The sequence below is a fragment of the Wolffia australiana genome, chromosome 6, assembly GCF_029677425.1.
Source record: "Wolffia australiana isolate 7733 chromosome 6, ASM2967742v1".
Lineage (NCBI taxonomy): Eukaryota > Viridiplantae > Streptophyta > Magnoliopsida > Alismatales > Araceae > Wolffia > Wolffia australiana.
The window spans coordinates 14,661,751-14,679,259 of NC_135840.1; the positions used below are offsets into that span (position 1 = coordinate 14,661,751).

Below are 17,509 nucleotides of genomic sequence, written 5' to 3' on the forward strand. Positions count from 1 at the left end.
TATTGAGTCAAACTCAAGACTCAATGCACAATTTACGACCGATGTGTATGTGTGTCTAGATAATATATATATGTTCATATATAAATACATATATATTCGAAAGGGAGCGTGAAAGAAAAAGAGAGATGGGGAAGAGAGAGAACGAGAGTGAAAGAGAAAAAGGGATGGAGACGAGAGAGAGCGAGAATGAAAGAGAAAGGGAGATGGAGAAGAAAATGATAGAAAGGAAGATAGAGACCGAGAGACAATTGAGAGAGATAAAAAGAGAGATAGAGAAGTGAGGGAAAATGAGATAGAGAAATGGAGTGAGAGAAAAAGAGATATGGAAAATGGGAGGGAGAGAGAGATAGAGAAATGGAGAGAGAAAGAGAGAGGGAGAGAGAGAAAATGAGAGAGGGAGAAGAAAGAGAGAGACAGATAAAGAGAGATGGAGAAGAGCGAGCGAAAGAGAGATGGAGAACAGCGAGCGAAAGAGAGATCGAGAAGAGAGGCAGAGAGAGATAGAGAAATGGAGAAAAAGAGAGAGAAAGAGAGAGGGAGAGAGAGATATAGAAACGGAGAGAGAGAAAATGAGAGAGGGAGAAGAAAGAGAGAGACAGACAGAGACGGAGAAAGAGAGATGGAGAAGAGCGAGCGAAAGAGAGATGGAGAAGAGCGAGCGAAAGAGAGATGGAGAACAGCGAGCGAAAGAGAGGTGGAGAACAGCGAGCGAAAGAGATATGGAGAAAAGCGAGCGAAAGAGAGATGGAGAAGAGAGGCAGAGAGATAGAGAAATGGAGAGAAAGAGAGAGAAAGAGAGACGGAGAAGAGAGAGAGAGAGAGAGAGAGAGAGAGAGAGAGAGAAATGTAGAGAGAGAGAAAGAGAGACGCAGAAGAGAGGGAGAGAGAGAAAGAGAAAGGGAGAAGAGACAAAGGGGGGGAGAAGATGGAGAGAGTGCATAAGAAAAAAAGATGGAGAAGAGGGAGAGAGTGAATGAGAAAAAAAGATGGAGAAGAGGGAGAGAGTGAATGAGAAAGAGAAATGGATAAGAGGGAGAGAGTGAATGAGAAAAGGATGGAGAAGAAGAAGAGAGTATATAAGAAAAAAAGATGGAGAAAAGGGAGAGAGTGAATGAGAAAAAAAGAGATGGAGAAGAGGGAGAGTGTGAATGAGAAAAAAAAGATGGAGAAGAGGGAGAGAGCGAATGAGAAAAAAAGATGGAGAAAAGGGAGAGAGTGAATGAGAAAGAGAGATCGAGCTGACGGAGAGAGAATGAGAAATATGGAGAAGAGGGAGAGAGTGAATGAGAAAGAGAGATGGAGCTGACGGAGAGAGAATGAGAAATATGGAGAAGAGGGAGAGAGTGAATGAGAAAGAGAGATGGAGCAGACGGAGAGAGAATGAGAAAGATGGAGAAGAGGGGGAGAGTGAATGAGAAAGAAGATGGAGAAGACAGAGACAGAATGAGAGAGATGGAGAAGAGTAAGATAGATGGAGGAGAGAGAGAGAGAAAGAGGGAGCGACGGAGAAGAGGAAGAGAGATGGAGACCAGAGAGAGAAAGATGGTGATGGAGAAGACGGAGAGAGAGAGAGAAAGAGAGAGATATTGAGAAGAAGAGAGAGGAAACGAGAGAGATGAAGAATATGCAGAGAGAAAGAGAGAGATGGAGAAGAAAGAGAGAAAGGGAGCGAGATGGAGAAGAGAGAGAAAGAAAGAGAGAGAGAGAGATGGAGAAGAGGGAGAGAGATGGAGGACATGGAGAGAGATGGAGAAGAGAGAGAGAGAAAGAGAGGGAGATGAGAGAGAGAAAGAGAGAGATGGAGACCAGAGAGAGAAAGAGGGAGAGAGAGAGAGAGAAAGATGGAGATGGAGAAGAGGGAGAGAGAGAAAGAAAGATATTGAGTAGAATAGAGAAGAAAAGAAAGATGCAGAAGAGGGAGAGAGAAAGAGAGAAAGGGAGCGAGATGGACAAGATAGAGAAAGAAAGAGAGAGAGATGGAGAAGAGGGAGAGAGATGGAGAAGAGAGAGAGAGAGAGAGAAAGAGAAGGAGATGAGAGAGAGCGAAAAAGAGAGAGATGGAGAACAGAGAGAGATGGAGAAGAGAGAGAGAGAGAAAGAGAAGGAGATGAGAGAGAGTGAGAAAGAGAGATATGGAGACCAGAGAGAGAAAGAGGGAGATGGAGAAGAGGGAGACAGAGAGAAAGATGGAGATGGAGAAGAGGGAGACAGAGAGAGAAAGAGGGAGATGGAGAAGAGGGAGACAGAGAGAAAGATGGAGATGGAGAAGAGGGAGACAGAGAGAGAAAGAGGGAGATGGAGAAGAGGGAGACAGAGAGAAAGATGGAGATGGAGAAGAGGGAGACAGAGAGAGAAAGAGGGAGATGGAGAAGAGGGAGACAGAGAGAGAAAGATGGAGATGGAGAAGAGGGAGAGAGAGAAAAAGAGAGATTTAGAGAAAAAGACAGGAAAAGAGAGATGGAGAAGAGGGAGAGAGAAAGAGAGAGATGGAGGAGAAAGAGAGAAAGGGAGCGAGATGGAAAAGAGAGAGTAATAAAGAGAGAGATGGAGAAGATGGAGAGAGAGAGAGATGGATAAGAGAGAGGAAGAGAAGGAGATTAGAGAGAGTGAGAAAGACAGAGATGGAGAAGAGAGAAAGAGAAAGAGAAAGAGAAAGAGATGAGAGAGTGAGAAAGAGAGATGGAAAAGAGAGAGGGAGAGAAAGAAAGAGAGAGATGGAGAAGAGAGAGGGAGAGAGAGAAAGAGATGGAGATGAGAGATAGAGAGAGAGAAAGAGAGATGGAGATGAGAGATAGACGGAGAGAAAGAGAGAGATGGAGAAGAGAGAGGGAGATAGAGAAAGAGATGGAGATGAGAGATAGAGAGAGAGAAAGAGAGATGGAGATGAGAGATAGACAGAGAGAAAGAGAGATGGAGATGAGAGATAGACAGAGAGAAAGAGAGAGATGGAGAAGAGAGAGGGAGAGAGAGAAAGAAAGAGAGATGGAGAAGAGAGAGAGAGAAAGAGAAGGAGATGAGAGATAGAGAGAGAGAAAGAGAGATGGAGAAGAGAGAGAGAGAAAGAGAAGGAGATGAGAGAGAGAGAGAGAGAAAGAGAGAGATGGAGAAGAGAGAGAGAGAGAGAGAAAGAGAGAAAGAGAAGGAGATGAGAGACAGAGAGAGATTAAGAAGAGAGAGGGAGAGAAAGAAAGAGAGATGGAGAAGAGAGAGAGAGAGAGAGAGCGAGAGAGAGAGAGAGAGCGAGAGAGAGAGAAAGAGAAGGAGATGAGAGACAGAGAGAGATTAAGAAGAGAGAGGGAGAGAGAGAAAGAGAGATGGTGAAGAGAGGGAGAGAGAAAGAGAAGGAGATGACAGATAGAGAAGAGAGAAAAAGAGAGAGATGGAGAAGAGTGTGAGAGAGAGAAAGAGAAGGAGATAAGAGAGAGATACAGAGCGAGAGATGGAGAAGAGAGAGAGAAAGAGAAAGAGATGAGAAACATATGGAGAAGAGAGAGAGTGAGAAAGAGAGAGATGGAGAAGAGGGAGAGAGATAGAGAGAGATGAAGAAGAGAGAGAGAGAAAGAGAAGAGATGAGAGAGATGAAGAAGGAGATGAGAGAGAGAAAGACAAGGAGATGAGAAAGAGATGGAGAAGAGAGAGAGTGAGAAAGAGAGAGAAGGAGATGAGAGAGGGAGAGAGTAAAAGAGAGAGATGGAGGAGAGAGAGAGAGAGGCAAAGAGAAGGAGATGAGATATAGAGATAGAGAGAGATGAATAAGAGAGACAGCGAGAGAGAAAGGGAGAGATGGAGAAGAGAGAGAGCGAGAGAAAGGGAGAGATGGAGAAGCGAGAGAGAGGGAGAGAGAGAGAAGCGAAGAGATGGAGAAGAGGGAGAGAGTTAATGGGAAAGAGAGATGGAGAAGAGGGAAAGGGTGAATGATAAAGGGAGAGGTAGAAGGAGGAGAGAGTGAATGCTAAAGGGAGATGGAGAAGAGGGAGAGAGTGAATAAGAAAGAGAGATGGAGAAGAGGAAGAGAGTGAATGGGAAAGAGAGATGGAATAGACGGAGAGAGAATGGGAAAGATGGAGAAGAGGGAGAGAGTGAATGAGAAAGAGAGATGGAGAAGACAGAGAGAGAATGAGAGTGACGGAGAAGAGGGAGAGAGATGGAGGAGAGAGAGAGATGGAGAAGAGGAAGAGAGATGGATAAGAGAGAGAGATGGATAAGAGAGAGAGATGGAGAAGAGAGAGAGAGAAAGAGAGAGATGAAGAAGATAGAGTGAGAGGTAGTCAAAGTCCAACCACGGAAACCTTCGAATAATAGAGAAACATGGAACTCACTTACGGATCAAAGACGGCTTCAAGAGAGAGAGAGAGAGAGAGAGAGAGAGAGAGAGAGAGAGAGAGAGAGAGAGAGAGAGAGAGAGAGAGAGAGAGAGGAAAAGTCCCCCCCTCTTCCCAAATCACAACTCACGACGCCCCTGCTCCTATTTATCCACAGAGAACCCATATAGAGAAAGAGAGAACTTCGAGCCCCCCAATAAGCAAGCATATGGGCCCATCATTCCTCCGTCTCTAACTTCCCCAAACTCCATGGGAATCAACAAATTTCTCGCCCAGCGCATCATTCCCGGATGCCTCTACGTCGTCGATCCTCCTTCCGAGAGCAAACCCAGAAAGCCCACCACCATCAAGCTCATCACCATGGACGGCCGCGTTGAGGTCTTCCACAGACCAGTCCCCGCCTCAGAGCTAATGGCCAAGCACCCCACCCATCTAATCTGCCGCTCAGACTCCTTCACCATCGGCCACAAAATCCCCTCTTTGAAGGAAACAGAACTTCTTCTTCCTGGAAACTCCTACTTCCTCCTTCCCCTTCACCTCTTCCAATCAGTCCTCTCCTTCGTCGTCCTCGCCTCTTACTTCTCGTCTTTCAAGAAGTCCTCCCCCATTAAACACCCCACTTTCGAAATCCACAAGACTACCTCTGGTAAGCTCCAGGTTCGGGTTTCCGAGGAGTTCATCAGGAAAATGGAGGAGTTGCAGAGCGGGGTACGTGGCGGGTGGAGGTTGTGCACGACGGATGCGCTGCTGAAGGAATACCGGCAGCTTGTGGTGGACTGTAAGGAGATGAAGTGGAAGCCGAAGATGGAGCCGATAAAGGAGAAGGAGAGAAAGCGAGACGTAAGAACGCAGAGGAAGATGGACAGAAGAGAGCGCAAGAAGGAAGAGAAGAAGCTCAAGTCAACGACGAAGAAATTGAAGAAGGTGAAGAAGAAAGAGGTCGTCGTAGCGGAAGGGAGAAACCTTAGTGCGGTGCATGCCCACACGCCCAAGGATTGGAGAGGAAAGAAAAAAATAGTTGAATAGTGGTTAACTTCTTTTCGTTCTGTTTGTGTAAATCTACGAACTGTTTAGAGTTCATCTTCCTTGGTGCCGGAAGCGTCCCCAGTGCCCCCTCGCCCACTGATATGGGCTCTTTTTTGGTACGAGAGAGGGTCAAGGAGTTTGCTTCCGTCGAAGATTAAGGAAGAAATTAATTCATTCTAAGGGATGAGACATCGTGATAAAGAGAGAGAGAGAGAGAGAGAGAGAGAGAGAGAGAGAGAGAGAGACCCACAGAGAGAGAGAGAGAGAGGAATGGAGAAGGAAGAGAGAGAGAGAGAGAGAGAGAGAGAGAGAGAGAGAGACCCACAGAGAGAGAGAGAGGAATGGAGAAGGAAGAGAGACATAGAGAGAGAGAGAGAGGAGGGAGAGATAGGAATGGAGAGGGAAGAGAGAGAAAGGAGGGAGAGATAGGAATGGAGAGGGAAGAGAGAGAAAGGAGGGAGAGATAGGAATGGAGAGGAAGAGAGAGAGGAGGAGAGAGAGGAAGGGAGAGAGAAGAGAGAGAGAGGAGGGAGAGAGAGGAAGGGAGAGGGAAGAGAGAGAGAGGAGGGAGAGATAGGAATGGAGAGGGAAGAGAGAGAAAGGAGGGAGAGATAGGAATGGAGAGGGAAGAGAGAGAAAGGAGGGAGAGATAGGAATGGAGAGGGAAGAGAGAGAAAGGGGGGAGAGATAGGAATGGAGAGGGAAGAGAGAGGAAGGGGGGAGGGATAGGGATGGAGAGGAGAGAGAGAAAGGAGGAGAGATAGGAATGGAGAGGAAGAGAGAGAAAGGAGGGAGAGATAGGAATGGAGAGGGAAGAGAGAGAAAGGAGGGAGAGATAGGAATGGAGAGGGAAGAGAGAGAAAGGAGGGAGAGATAGGAATGGAGAGGGAAGAGAGAGAAAGGAGGGAGAGATAGGAATGGAGAGGGAAGAGAGAGAGAGGAGGGAGAGATAGGAATGGAGAGGGAGGAGGGAGAAAGGAGGTGAGATAGGAATGGAGAGGAGAGAGAGAAAGGAGGAGAGATAGGAATGGAGAGGGAAGAGAGAGAAAGGAGGAGAGATAGGAATGGAGAGGGAAGAGAGAGAAAGGAGGAGAGATAGGAATGGAGAGGAAGAGAGAAAGGAGGAGAGATAGGAATGGAGAGGGAAGAGAGAGAAAGGAGGGAGAGATAGGAATGGAGAGGGAAGAGAGAGAAAGGAGGGAGAGATAGGAATGGAGAGGGAAGAGAGAGAAAGGAGGGAGAGATAGGAATGGAGAGGGAAGAGAGAGAAAAGAGGGAGAGATAGGAATGGAGAGGGAAGAGAGAGAAAGGAGGGAGGGATAGGAATGGAGAGGGAAGAGAGAGAAAGGAGGGAGAGATAGAAATGGAGAGGGAAGAGAGAGGGAGTAGGGAGAGATAGGAATGGAAGGGGAAGAGAGAGAGAGAGAAAGGGAGGAGAGGGAGGAATGGAGAGGGAATAGAGAGAGAGAGAAAGGGAGAGCGAGAAAGATTGATCAAGAGAGAGAAAGGGAGGAAGAGAGAGGAATCGAGAGGGAATAGAGAGAGAGAGGAAGGCAGAGGGAGAAAGATTGATCAAGAGAGAGAGATTTAGAGAGAGAAATGGAGGGAGGGAGTGGTAGAGGGAGCTAGAGAGAGGGTAAGAGAGAGAAAGGGAGAGAGAGGGGAAGAGAGAGAAAAGGAGGGAGAGTAAGAGAGAGAAAGGGGGAGAGAGAGTAAGAGAGAGAAAGGGAGAGAGTGGGAGAGGGAGAGAGAGGGTAAGAGAGAGAAAGGGAGAGAGTGGTAGAGGGAGAGAGAGGGTAAGTAAGAGAAAGGGAGAGGGAGAGAGAGAGGGTAAGGGAGAAGGGAGAGAGAGATAGATAGATAGAGAGAGAGAGAGAGAGAGAGAGAGAGAGAAATTTTAAAACGTTTAGGTCGTGGGGGCGAAAATGTTCATTCGCTGAAGGGTAGGTGTCGTGGTCTTGTAGTTGTGGGTCAGAAACTTGTGGCGGCTTCGTGTAAGCCCTTTTTTATTGACGGCTTTCATGTCGTCTACTTCAGGTACCGCGACCACTCACCCAGACTTTCCGCCGCCGGCACCTCCGCGAGTCGAAATTCCCCAGTTCGTCCTCTCTCTCTCTCTCTATAGAAATACATTATATTTATATATCTATATATCTTTGTCGCTCACTCTCTCTCTCTTTATCTTTGGCTCTCTCTTTTTATATATATCTCTTTGCATCTTTGTCGCTCTCTCTCTCGCTATCTTTGGCTCTCTCTCTCGCTATCTTTGGCTCTCTCTCTTTTTATATATATCTCTTTGCATCTTTGTCGCTCTCTCTCTCTCTCTCTCTATCTTTGGCTCTCTCTTTATAAATAAATAAATAAATATATATATATATATATATATCTTTGCATCTTTGTCTCCCTCTCTCTCTCTCTATCTTTGGTTCTCTCTTTTTATCTCTCTCTATCTCTTTGAAGTAACGAGATCATTACTCAAGTTTCATGCGCACACCTTCCCTGAAGACGGCTGCGTTGAATCAGAACGGGGAAGAGAAACGTGGCGTTCTCTTCTGCATTTGCACCAACCATGTTCGAACGACTGTTCAAACTCCGCGGCCTATTTCAGCGGAGCGTATAGCTTGTCTTTTTCTATCCGGAATGGGCATTTCGTTCAGTCATTCAATACAGGGTTTGTAATCTCATCTTGTTCCCGTCTGAGGGTTGACCAGAATGGAATGTACAGAGGGGGCATTGTAAAATATATACTAATGAAGTGGGGTTTGATGATTGGAACAGAACGGGCTTGTAAAATATATTTGATGATTGTGAAATATAGACCAGTGAACGGTTCTCAACAAAACAAGAATTTCACCCTTTTTAAATCTCTCATTAGCTGCAGTGATGTGAAGGTGGGGGCATCCCTTAGAGCATTTTGGCAAATAAAAAATCTTGTAAAAACACTTTTGGGGTGTCACTGGGTGATAATTCGCGATATAAGGAGCCAACTTGCAAAATAATTGGTGCCAACGTTACCTAGCATATTCACAATGGAAGAAAAAATGCTCAGTAGTTTTTACCAGTGGAAACTCAGACAAAAGTAGCATATATTTAGGACAGAGCAACGATACTGATCATATATTTATGAGTGATAATTCAGATCAGTGAAGATCATAATAACTATTTAGGTACCAAACATAATTCTTTGGTGTCATAACAGTGATGAAAGAACACCAGTCAGAGTTTTATAAAAAACTTATATCTGATAAGAACTGGTTTTTGTCCTAAAATAATAAGCACTGTGTACAATGGCATCGGGAAAAGGGAGAGTCAAGCGGATTTGCTGAACTCTGCTCTTGGAGGACAATCTCCCACCCAGCCTCAGATGCCCTCAAAACTTTAGGAAGAAATATTCATAGCACGTTACCTAGCATATTCACAATGGAAGAAAAAATGCTCAGTAGTTTTTACCAGTGGAAACTCAGACAAAAGTAGCATATATTTAGGACAGAGCAACGATACTGATCATATATTTATGAGTGATAATTCAGATCAGTGAAGATCATAATAACTATTTAGGTACCAAACATAATTCTTTGGTGTCATAACAGTGATGAAAGAACACTAGTCAGAGTTTTATAAAAAACTTATATCTGATAAGAACTGGTTTTTGTCCTAAAATAATAAGCACTGTGTACAATGGCATCGGGAAAAGGGAGAGTCAAGCGGATTTGCTGAACTCTGCTCTTGGAGGACAATCTCCCACCCAGCCTCAGATGCCCTCAAAACTTTAGGAAGAAATATTCATAGCACTTCTTGATAGTAGGTGACTTATTTATAAGATATTTGTTTTTTCCTATCCAGACTCCCTCTTTCAAGGGTGTGTTTGGGTATCTTGGACTTCCTTTCTACGAAATTTCTTGTTTTTTCTATATCTCATTGGGAGGAATGTAATCAATACTCCCCTCCTTGATTGCCCAATTGTCCTCAAATAGAAAGTGTGAAATCTGGTCTGCAATAACTTAGAGATCTTCCACATTGGTTTCATGCTCTGAGGGGTCCTTACACTAGATCGACAGCTGGATGAAATCTCTGTTGAATGATAGGAGTGGAACAGATTCAATGTACACCTTCCATTCCCAACCATTATATAGGTTAGAGGGGATAGAAACAGAAACATGGTTCTTCTCTATTGCTTTCCAAATATTAGAAACATTGAAAACATAGTATATGGTTAATGTAGGAGTAATGTTTTCTTTTATACCTTGAATTTAATCTTGAAGTTAAAATCCTACATTGTGGCTATCCATTTTCAATACTTTGAATATCCTGTTGGTAATTCAAATCTAAAGACTCAGCTGGTCACTAAAATATAGACTGAAATGGTCACTAAAATGTTTACACTTATTGATGGAGAGAATAATTTCCATCACTTGTCTCTTGTATACTGGCTTCAATGGTTCTTGATGACATATGATTTTTTTTGGATTATGCAATTGAGTACCCTCCTCACATGAGGACTTCTCCAATACCAAACTCAAAAGCATATGTTTCAACAAGAAATAGCTTAGAGAAGTTGATCATGAGGAATGGGTTATGTGAAGATGGCATGTTTCATCTATTCAAATGCATGGCAAGATTCTTCACTCCAGCTAAATGCGTTATTTCTAACAATCGCATATGTGGATATGTGCCCAACCAATATTATAAAGTTAAGCGTACATAGTTTAAGACTGCTTTGGCATAATTATGCTCCATATTATGCTTATTTAGTGCAAACATAGATTTGATGCATTTATTGGCTCATTTTATTATTTCTACATGCTAAATATCTGTTAGAAATACTATTGTGAAGTCCTACGTATTTTGACATTATGCCTTTAACAGATGGAATAATTTTGGGCCTTAACAATTTTTTAAGTTAATCATGTTTCAGGGGTCAAATTTAAGAAAAAATTAGAATAAAAGAATGGCTATATCAACCATGATTGGTGGGCAAAGAGAGAGAGCTCAACAGCGGCATCAAACCCTGATGCCCAAGCGGGCATAACAAAGTTTAAAGTTTAAAATTCATGAATTGGTCTTTTAGGGTGTCAATTCTAAAGACCCCATCTTAACAAGACAAATTTAAAGTTTAATGGTAGAATATCAACCATTTGATCTTCTTAAGAAAGATAGAATGATGAGACTAAAACACCTCCTTGTTTTTATATAATATCATTCAGAGGTGAACATTGATGTGAATGCTTTCCCCCCAATAGGAACTAATCAGTAAGGACGACTGCGGATGAGACTGATGTTTAACAAGGCAAGCAGAACACCATTAATTAGACTAACTACATCTGTTATTTAATCATAGCCATTGGCCCCTCTCATAGAGAAATCTGATGTCTAAAGGCAGAGCTATCAATATCCATCTCTGTTGATTATCTTCCTCTAGATATGCGGTGGTTTTTGGCAAAGCTGGATGGTAATATATATTTGGATAATACTTGGATGACCTCCAAGAACATCCCATGAGATCTACAGTGCACAGTATCTTTCCTTGGCCATTAAAAGAAAACTTCTCTTCATTTTTAAGCTGTCTTCATTTTGAAAATTCAAAATTCAGTGAAGAATGCTTCCTGTGGTTTAAAAAGCCAGATAAAATTGGTGATAACTGTGTCAGAGTGAGAACTTAGGGAGGCATCTGAGGAGTTTCAAGAGAGTTGGATTTAAGCCAACACAGAAATTTGGCACCCCTTTTTACCTTTATTTTGAAATGAAGGCAATCTGATACTTCTGAACCCTTTCTTTGTGAAATCATAAAGCTTGTATTGGTTTCAATTATATCCCGATTACAGATATTGGTCTTCTCCATTGAATTATTTCTAGTGAGTTCACTTGGACATCTTTCAAGCATCAGGCTATGTTCTTCATTTATGTTATTTCTTTAATTTTTTTTCTCAATTTTTATGTAAATTACCTTACAGAAATATCTAGATTACAAATTACAACAACATACTAATAATTCTATCTAGATTCATTATCCCCTCAGCTTATCTACATCCTTCATCTTTCATTGATACACATAGATAAGACAGTCCTTTATTATTATTCCCTTATCATCAAACATCTTCCTCCATGTTTAATTTATCTTATATAACATCAAAAATAAAATAAATATTTTTCAGTATCTCATTAAATATTTATCCTCCTAATACTAGTTCTCCTCTCACACTTATCACGTGTGTATCATGCAAACTAAATTATAATAATTTCTGTACTAAGAGCATTACCTCTATTGCTCTCTCCTTCTCTATCCAGTTCCTTTTATATTTTCCTAAAAATTAAAAATACGTTTTCATATATCAATTCAAATCTATTTCATTATCGTAATACCACAAATAGATCTTCTCTTCATATAAATTCATTACTTCACTCTAAGAATTGATAATAAAATATGTATTATGCTAAATATATTATCACTGTTGTTCCTTCTTCCCTCTTTGTCCTACTTATAATTTCTCATAAGTAAATCATCTTAAACACTATCTAGACAAAAATTATCTCAATATTACTTTCACATATCCTTACCACCATTACCATCACTATCTTATTCCATCTGGGTTATCAACTTATCTCATTCTTCTTATTTATAAATTATAATTAGATCTATCTCTAAACACCAGTCCCGAAGAAGATGATATCACTCATCACTAATCATCCTGAGTTAGTTTAGACACATAAAGTTTTATTTTATTAAATAAAATTACAAATTACAACAACATACTAATATACACCTTAATTTTTTCCATCAATATGCCTCAGATGCGTAATGAGTGAAAAATCATCAGCAAACAATTTCTATATAAGGAATCCTTAGATTTTTTTTGCAAGTGGTTGGTATTGGTCAGTATACTATGAAAGCATTTTTGTATTTGTCTTTCAAAACTCATAAAAATCTGATGTCCCAAATAGTTCACCTGAGGTAGATGAGTGTGATATTTATTGCAATTGGTCCATAAGTGGTGAAATTATTTGGTCTTAGATATTGTGCGTATGTGTTCTTCATGGTCCAATGGTTCATGACTATAGATCACAATGTTCACCAAATAAAACAAGGAAAAATTTGCACATATATAAGGTTTGAAAATGTAGTTCATAAGTGCTTGAGAAGTTATGGGAATATTGGCCAGTTCAAAATTTATTACTATAAAGTCAGAATGACCAAGAGGTCCCTTATGGGTCATTTTATAAATATCCTCTTTTTTCATATGGATTTAATAATGGCCTGATTTATGGTTTAACTTGGTAAAATAGTCAATCCATGTAACTCTTCTACCATTACGTCAACAGGGAAAATGTGTTACCTGTTTGAAACAGTGAGTGATTCATAGCGTGATCATCAATGAACATTCTCCATCTGCCTCACTTATTTTTAACCATCATGGTTGTGCTTGAAAAAATACTGCAAGGACGGATAAAATTCAAGCCAAGTAGTTCTTGGACAGGGATTTATAATTCATTCTTGTGTGAGTCTGACTAGCAATAGGGTCAAATGTTGATGAGTGAGTTTAGAGCCTGGACTAAGGTGTATTTTTTATCGAAGTCTCTATGGGGTGGTAGGCTTAAGTTGGCTTTGAAATCACATCGGAAGGTGGGGTTCCAATGCATGGTAGATAACATTGAACTGCCATTTTTCTCTAAGGTGATTCTACGGCCGAAGTTGCATGAAAGTTGAATATAGAAACAATGTCAGGATCTGATTTTAACAAATCAGGTCAGCCTTTGTACAAAATATTGGTAGTATGTATATTGAAATTTCCAAAGAACTACTTTGGTAATTTCAGCCAAGGAATTCCCAAGATAATTTCCACTCTTCATTATGGAATGTGATTAGATCCTGATCGGATTCCTGCATGGTAGTTAGATACATATGGGAGTATTTCAAAATTACTACATGGATCTGTGCAAACGACTGCGAGGTAAGGGTAGTGGCAATTTATTTCACAAAACCAATTGTTATGTAATTTATATATTAAACATGATTCTTCAGTCTCCCAATATGGCATAAAGGTGACATGTTTCGTTCAGCTTCATGTCAAGCCAGGCCGAAGAGCAAGAACGTGATCGCGGTTGAACGGGACATGATCTAAACAAAATAAGAAATAAATTAAGACTGGGCTTCGAGCCGTCCCGGACCGGCCCAAAGCCCATATCTTTTCCGGCTACTTTAAATAGACGGATTTGATCTCATCCGTTTGATCTTCTTAAAGAAGATCAAACAATGAGATCTAGTATATCTTATTTAGCATATTTTATATCTTTTTCTGACCTTCTAATTGGACGCCGAGCTGACACAAACGAGAAACCACCAAGCAGGCAAAACAAAGCACATATTGTTGACGGGGCAGGCTGATGATGCAGCTGACGTGGTGAGGGATGCACCGAACTAATCAGGGTCCATGGCTGTGATTTAATCGCAGTCGTTGGACCCAGATAAGGGTGAATCGGATGGCCACGGGCTATTTTGTCGAACCCCACCCCTGGTCGTGGATGCCGTCGGTTGGACAGAAGTTTTCGGCCGGCAGGGGGGACCGCAAGGCCATCTAACAGCTTGGGATGATCCCCAAGGCCATCCCCCTCTATCGCCGGCCATGGGAGACCCTTCCCAGGCCATTAAAGGGGCTCTAATGCCCCTAATTTATCATCTTCTGACACCATCTGTTTTAGATAGTGGAGGACTCTTCTCGAGCTCGTCCGGCCAAGTCGGAGAAGGTGACAGCTTTGGCAAGGCTCAGCCAGCTCAAGACGGTGCCAAAGAAAGTTTGGAGCAGCTTGGATTTGCACCCGGATAGAGGAGAAGAAAAAGGGAGACCACATACCAAAGCTAGGCACCGGGGACAAGCGCTGCCACCCCTTCTCTTTGAATCAGGCTATACAGATTTTATCATGACTTTCTTTGGTTGATTTCTATGTTTTGATTTACTTTGAATGCTTGATTTTTATTCAGGATTTGAGATTGATCGAATTTTCTTGGACATTTGGTTTAGCGATTTCGTTTTGGCATTCCATCAAACACCTTGTGTGTTCAAGGAATGATTATCGAGTTATATAAGTTTCTCTGTTATAAACCATATAAAAATATAAATACATACATACATATATATATTTATTTACTCTTATCTTAACCTCTGAGAGGCATTCCATCAAACACCTCTTGGGTGTCGACAGAATCACCAATATTTCTTACTATTTTTACTTATAAAAAGCATATAAAAATATATATCTTTCTTATTTCAATATCCTTTTGGGCATTCTGTCAAACAACTCAAGGGCGTTCGACAGAACTGCCCCTTAACCCCCTATTTTCAACTATAAAAAATATAAAAACTTATTACAATAGATTTATTAGCCATAGAATCAATATTATAACTATATAATGTATTCTCTCCAACTATAGGCAATTATATATATACTTCCCAATTACCTCTTTTCTATCCTTAGTATCACTACTGTTATTTATTAACTAGTAAGTCAATTATTTAATACATCTTTAAAGGCCAGTCCCTGTGGAGACGACCTTACTCCAACTACATGTTTGAGTGAGCTTTATACTTTTATCAAATTTATTTAATTTTAGGCAAATTAAATTTACAACGACACTAAGATTACTCCACAACTTGCCTCCACAATCAGCCGCAAGCTGACCGTTTGGCTGCTCAGCTACAAGCTGATCGTTTGGCCCCCCGACCACTAGGTCGCCTGCCTGGCTGCCCAGCCAACTTGCGCAGCCAACCGACCACCAGCCTACCATGCCGGGCCCCCTAGCTGACCCGCATAGCCACCCGGCCACAAGGCTGCCCTGCCCAGCCACCGAGAAAGCCGCCCTACCGCTAGGCCGCCCGCCCAGCCACCAAGCACCCTGGTCACGCCAACAAGGGTAACCCCCACTGTTGGACCAGAATCTTGCTGCCGGTCCTGTCATCGCGTCAATCATGCCGCGAGAGCACCACCGCTGCCACTGCCGGTGAAGCGTTGTTGTCGTCGTGCCCTCACAGCCTGCGCCTCCAGTCATGCACCCGAGAAGCCACCATTGCACCTCCAGTCATGCACCGTAGAGTCTGCTTTCGTGCTGCCATGCTGGTGTGCACTCCAGGATCAAACCTCAACTGTGTCCCCATGTGATTGTTTGCCGCCATATCACACCACCTCGGCTGATGGGACTTCGAGTCCCCCGAGTATTCTCTTCTCTATCCTTTTGGCATTTTATTATCTAATTCAGTGCCACCCGAAGGTGCCTCCACCACCGGGTTAGGGGAGTGATAGATAGGAATAAATTTCAGTGGGATAGGTTTCTATTGGTACGACCTTGGTTGGCACGTCAAAGGTGCATGCACTAGCGGTAGTAGCCGTGCTCGCACCGTCGCCCATCAACCTGTTGTCCAGGTCATCGAGAGCCTAGTGGCATTCCCAGGTCCCGCTTACCATGACTTAGTGGTTGTCGATGTCCGTCGACGCCAGATGTTATACTTCTCGTCAGTTTTATCATCGTATTATCATTTACATTTCACCTATATTATTCATCTCCGCAGCATAACATAACTGCCTTGCTCACTCTGTAGTGTAACACGAGCTGTTTGATCCATGCATTTGTTGTGTTACATCAATATTCATCCTACTTATCAAATTTATACATGAAGCTACATTAATGTGTGATAAGATTGATGATAAATAATAAAAGTGCAAGTACCGTGTGAATGTTTTATAGATCATTCATGTTTCGTGAAAAGTAGACATGATGTAATCCATTAATGCTCCTTCTGAGACATGTAGGCTCATATCTTCATGACCCATCTCCTGTCAATGAGGAGACATCTGAAAGCTCATCTCATGGTGGTTTGCATTGCAATGTTGAATATACAGGTTATCAGACAATTGGCAAATTAACAGCTAGTAATACATCAGGTGACATGATAGATATAACATTTGGCAGGATGACTGTGGCACACAATCACAATTAACCAACATCTAAGTTACTCTAGTTCTTCACGAGTGAACCTTTGTAGTATGTATGAAAGGTATGTGCTTAGGTCACCCCCCAAAGCTAGGTTATCATCGGAACAGGCAGAGCAGAACTACTTTCTTTTAGAAGCATGTCCAAAAGTTTCATCATGTTGAACGTGAGGGGTTACTAAAGAAGAATAGGTTAGTGGCTGATCTAGTACGTGATGGCCCATGTAATGGGAAGGACCCACTATTGGACCAATATTAGTCCTGAAGGTAATAAAATAGAGCTCTGGAGGCTCATATGTATTTAGGTTGTCCCATGGAGTATAGTGGACAGCGATGAACTTGTCCGGTGGACTCAATTTCATGCATAATTAGAAATGCATATTCCAAGCTCTTGAGTAGCGAAGGAGGAAAGTGCACTTGATAACGAAGTAAAGACGTCTTTTGCCCAATAACTCAATGATGTTGGAGACTGATGTTGAACTACCAAGCATCAAAATAAATTATAATGAATGGATGTTCTAGAACTGAGTGATTTCCATTGAAGAACTAGCAAATAGATATTATGGAAATAAAATGAGCCACCTCATCATGTCGGTTCTTGAAGAATTTAGGTTCATGAAAAAGGTTCATAAATTTTATTTTTTGATATTACAGGTCACTGAAATTACAATGGCAATGATTCCTACAATGGAAGAATGATCAAAATATTGTTGAATAAACTAAAGGATGAGAAACCCTTTTTCTCGCCTACTCTTCATGTTCCTTTTTTCCCATGTCATTAAACTAGGGTTACATTCAAATATTCACATTCAGGAACACTCATCACTACAGGTCCATGATCTTGGGATGACACAAGAAAGTAATTCAACAATGGAGTCAATTGGTACACATATCTTTCTCTCCCATGCAGGCCATGTCATGAGTTGGGGAGTTGATTAGTGTGATTCATAGATCAATCGCATGAGCCAAAAGATATCAAGAGGTATGTTCAACGATTGGCATTCCCAACTGCAATAAACTGGCCCTTGACAAGCCTATGAGATGGAATTCCAACCTAACATGGTGTTGGAAGCAATAGTGGAGAAGATAAATGTCATAATCAACATGGCCCTCACACTCAATCATCAATAGCAAAACCTCCACACTACCAATAATGAGTTGGATATGTTGATGAAGTTCATCAA

The 17,509-nt window shown here is 41.8% G+C and overlaps 1 protein-coding gene across 1 annotated transcript; it reads left to right on the plus strand.

Annotated features, from left to right (window-relative positions):
• Nucleotides 1-4,145: 4,145 nt before the first annotated feature.
• Nucleotides 4,146-5,417, plus strand: LOC144704520 (uncharacterized). The gene has a single exon (XM_078576965.1). The coding sequence runs from the start codon at nt 4,572-4,574 to the stop codon at nt 5,346-5,348; it is 777 nt and encodes a 258-aa protein (XP_078433091.1). The 5' UTR covers nt 4,146-4,571; the 3' UTR covers nt 5,349-5,417.
• The last annotated feature ends 12,092 nt before the right edge of the window (nt 5,418-17,509 follow it).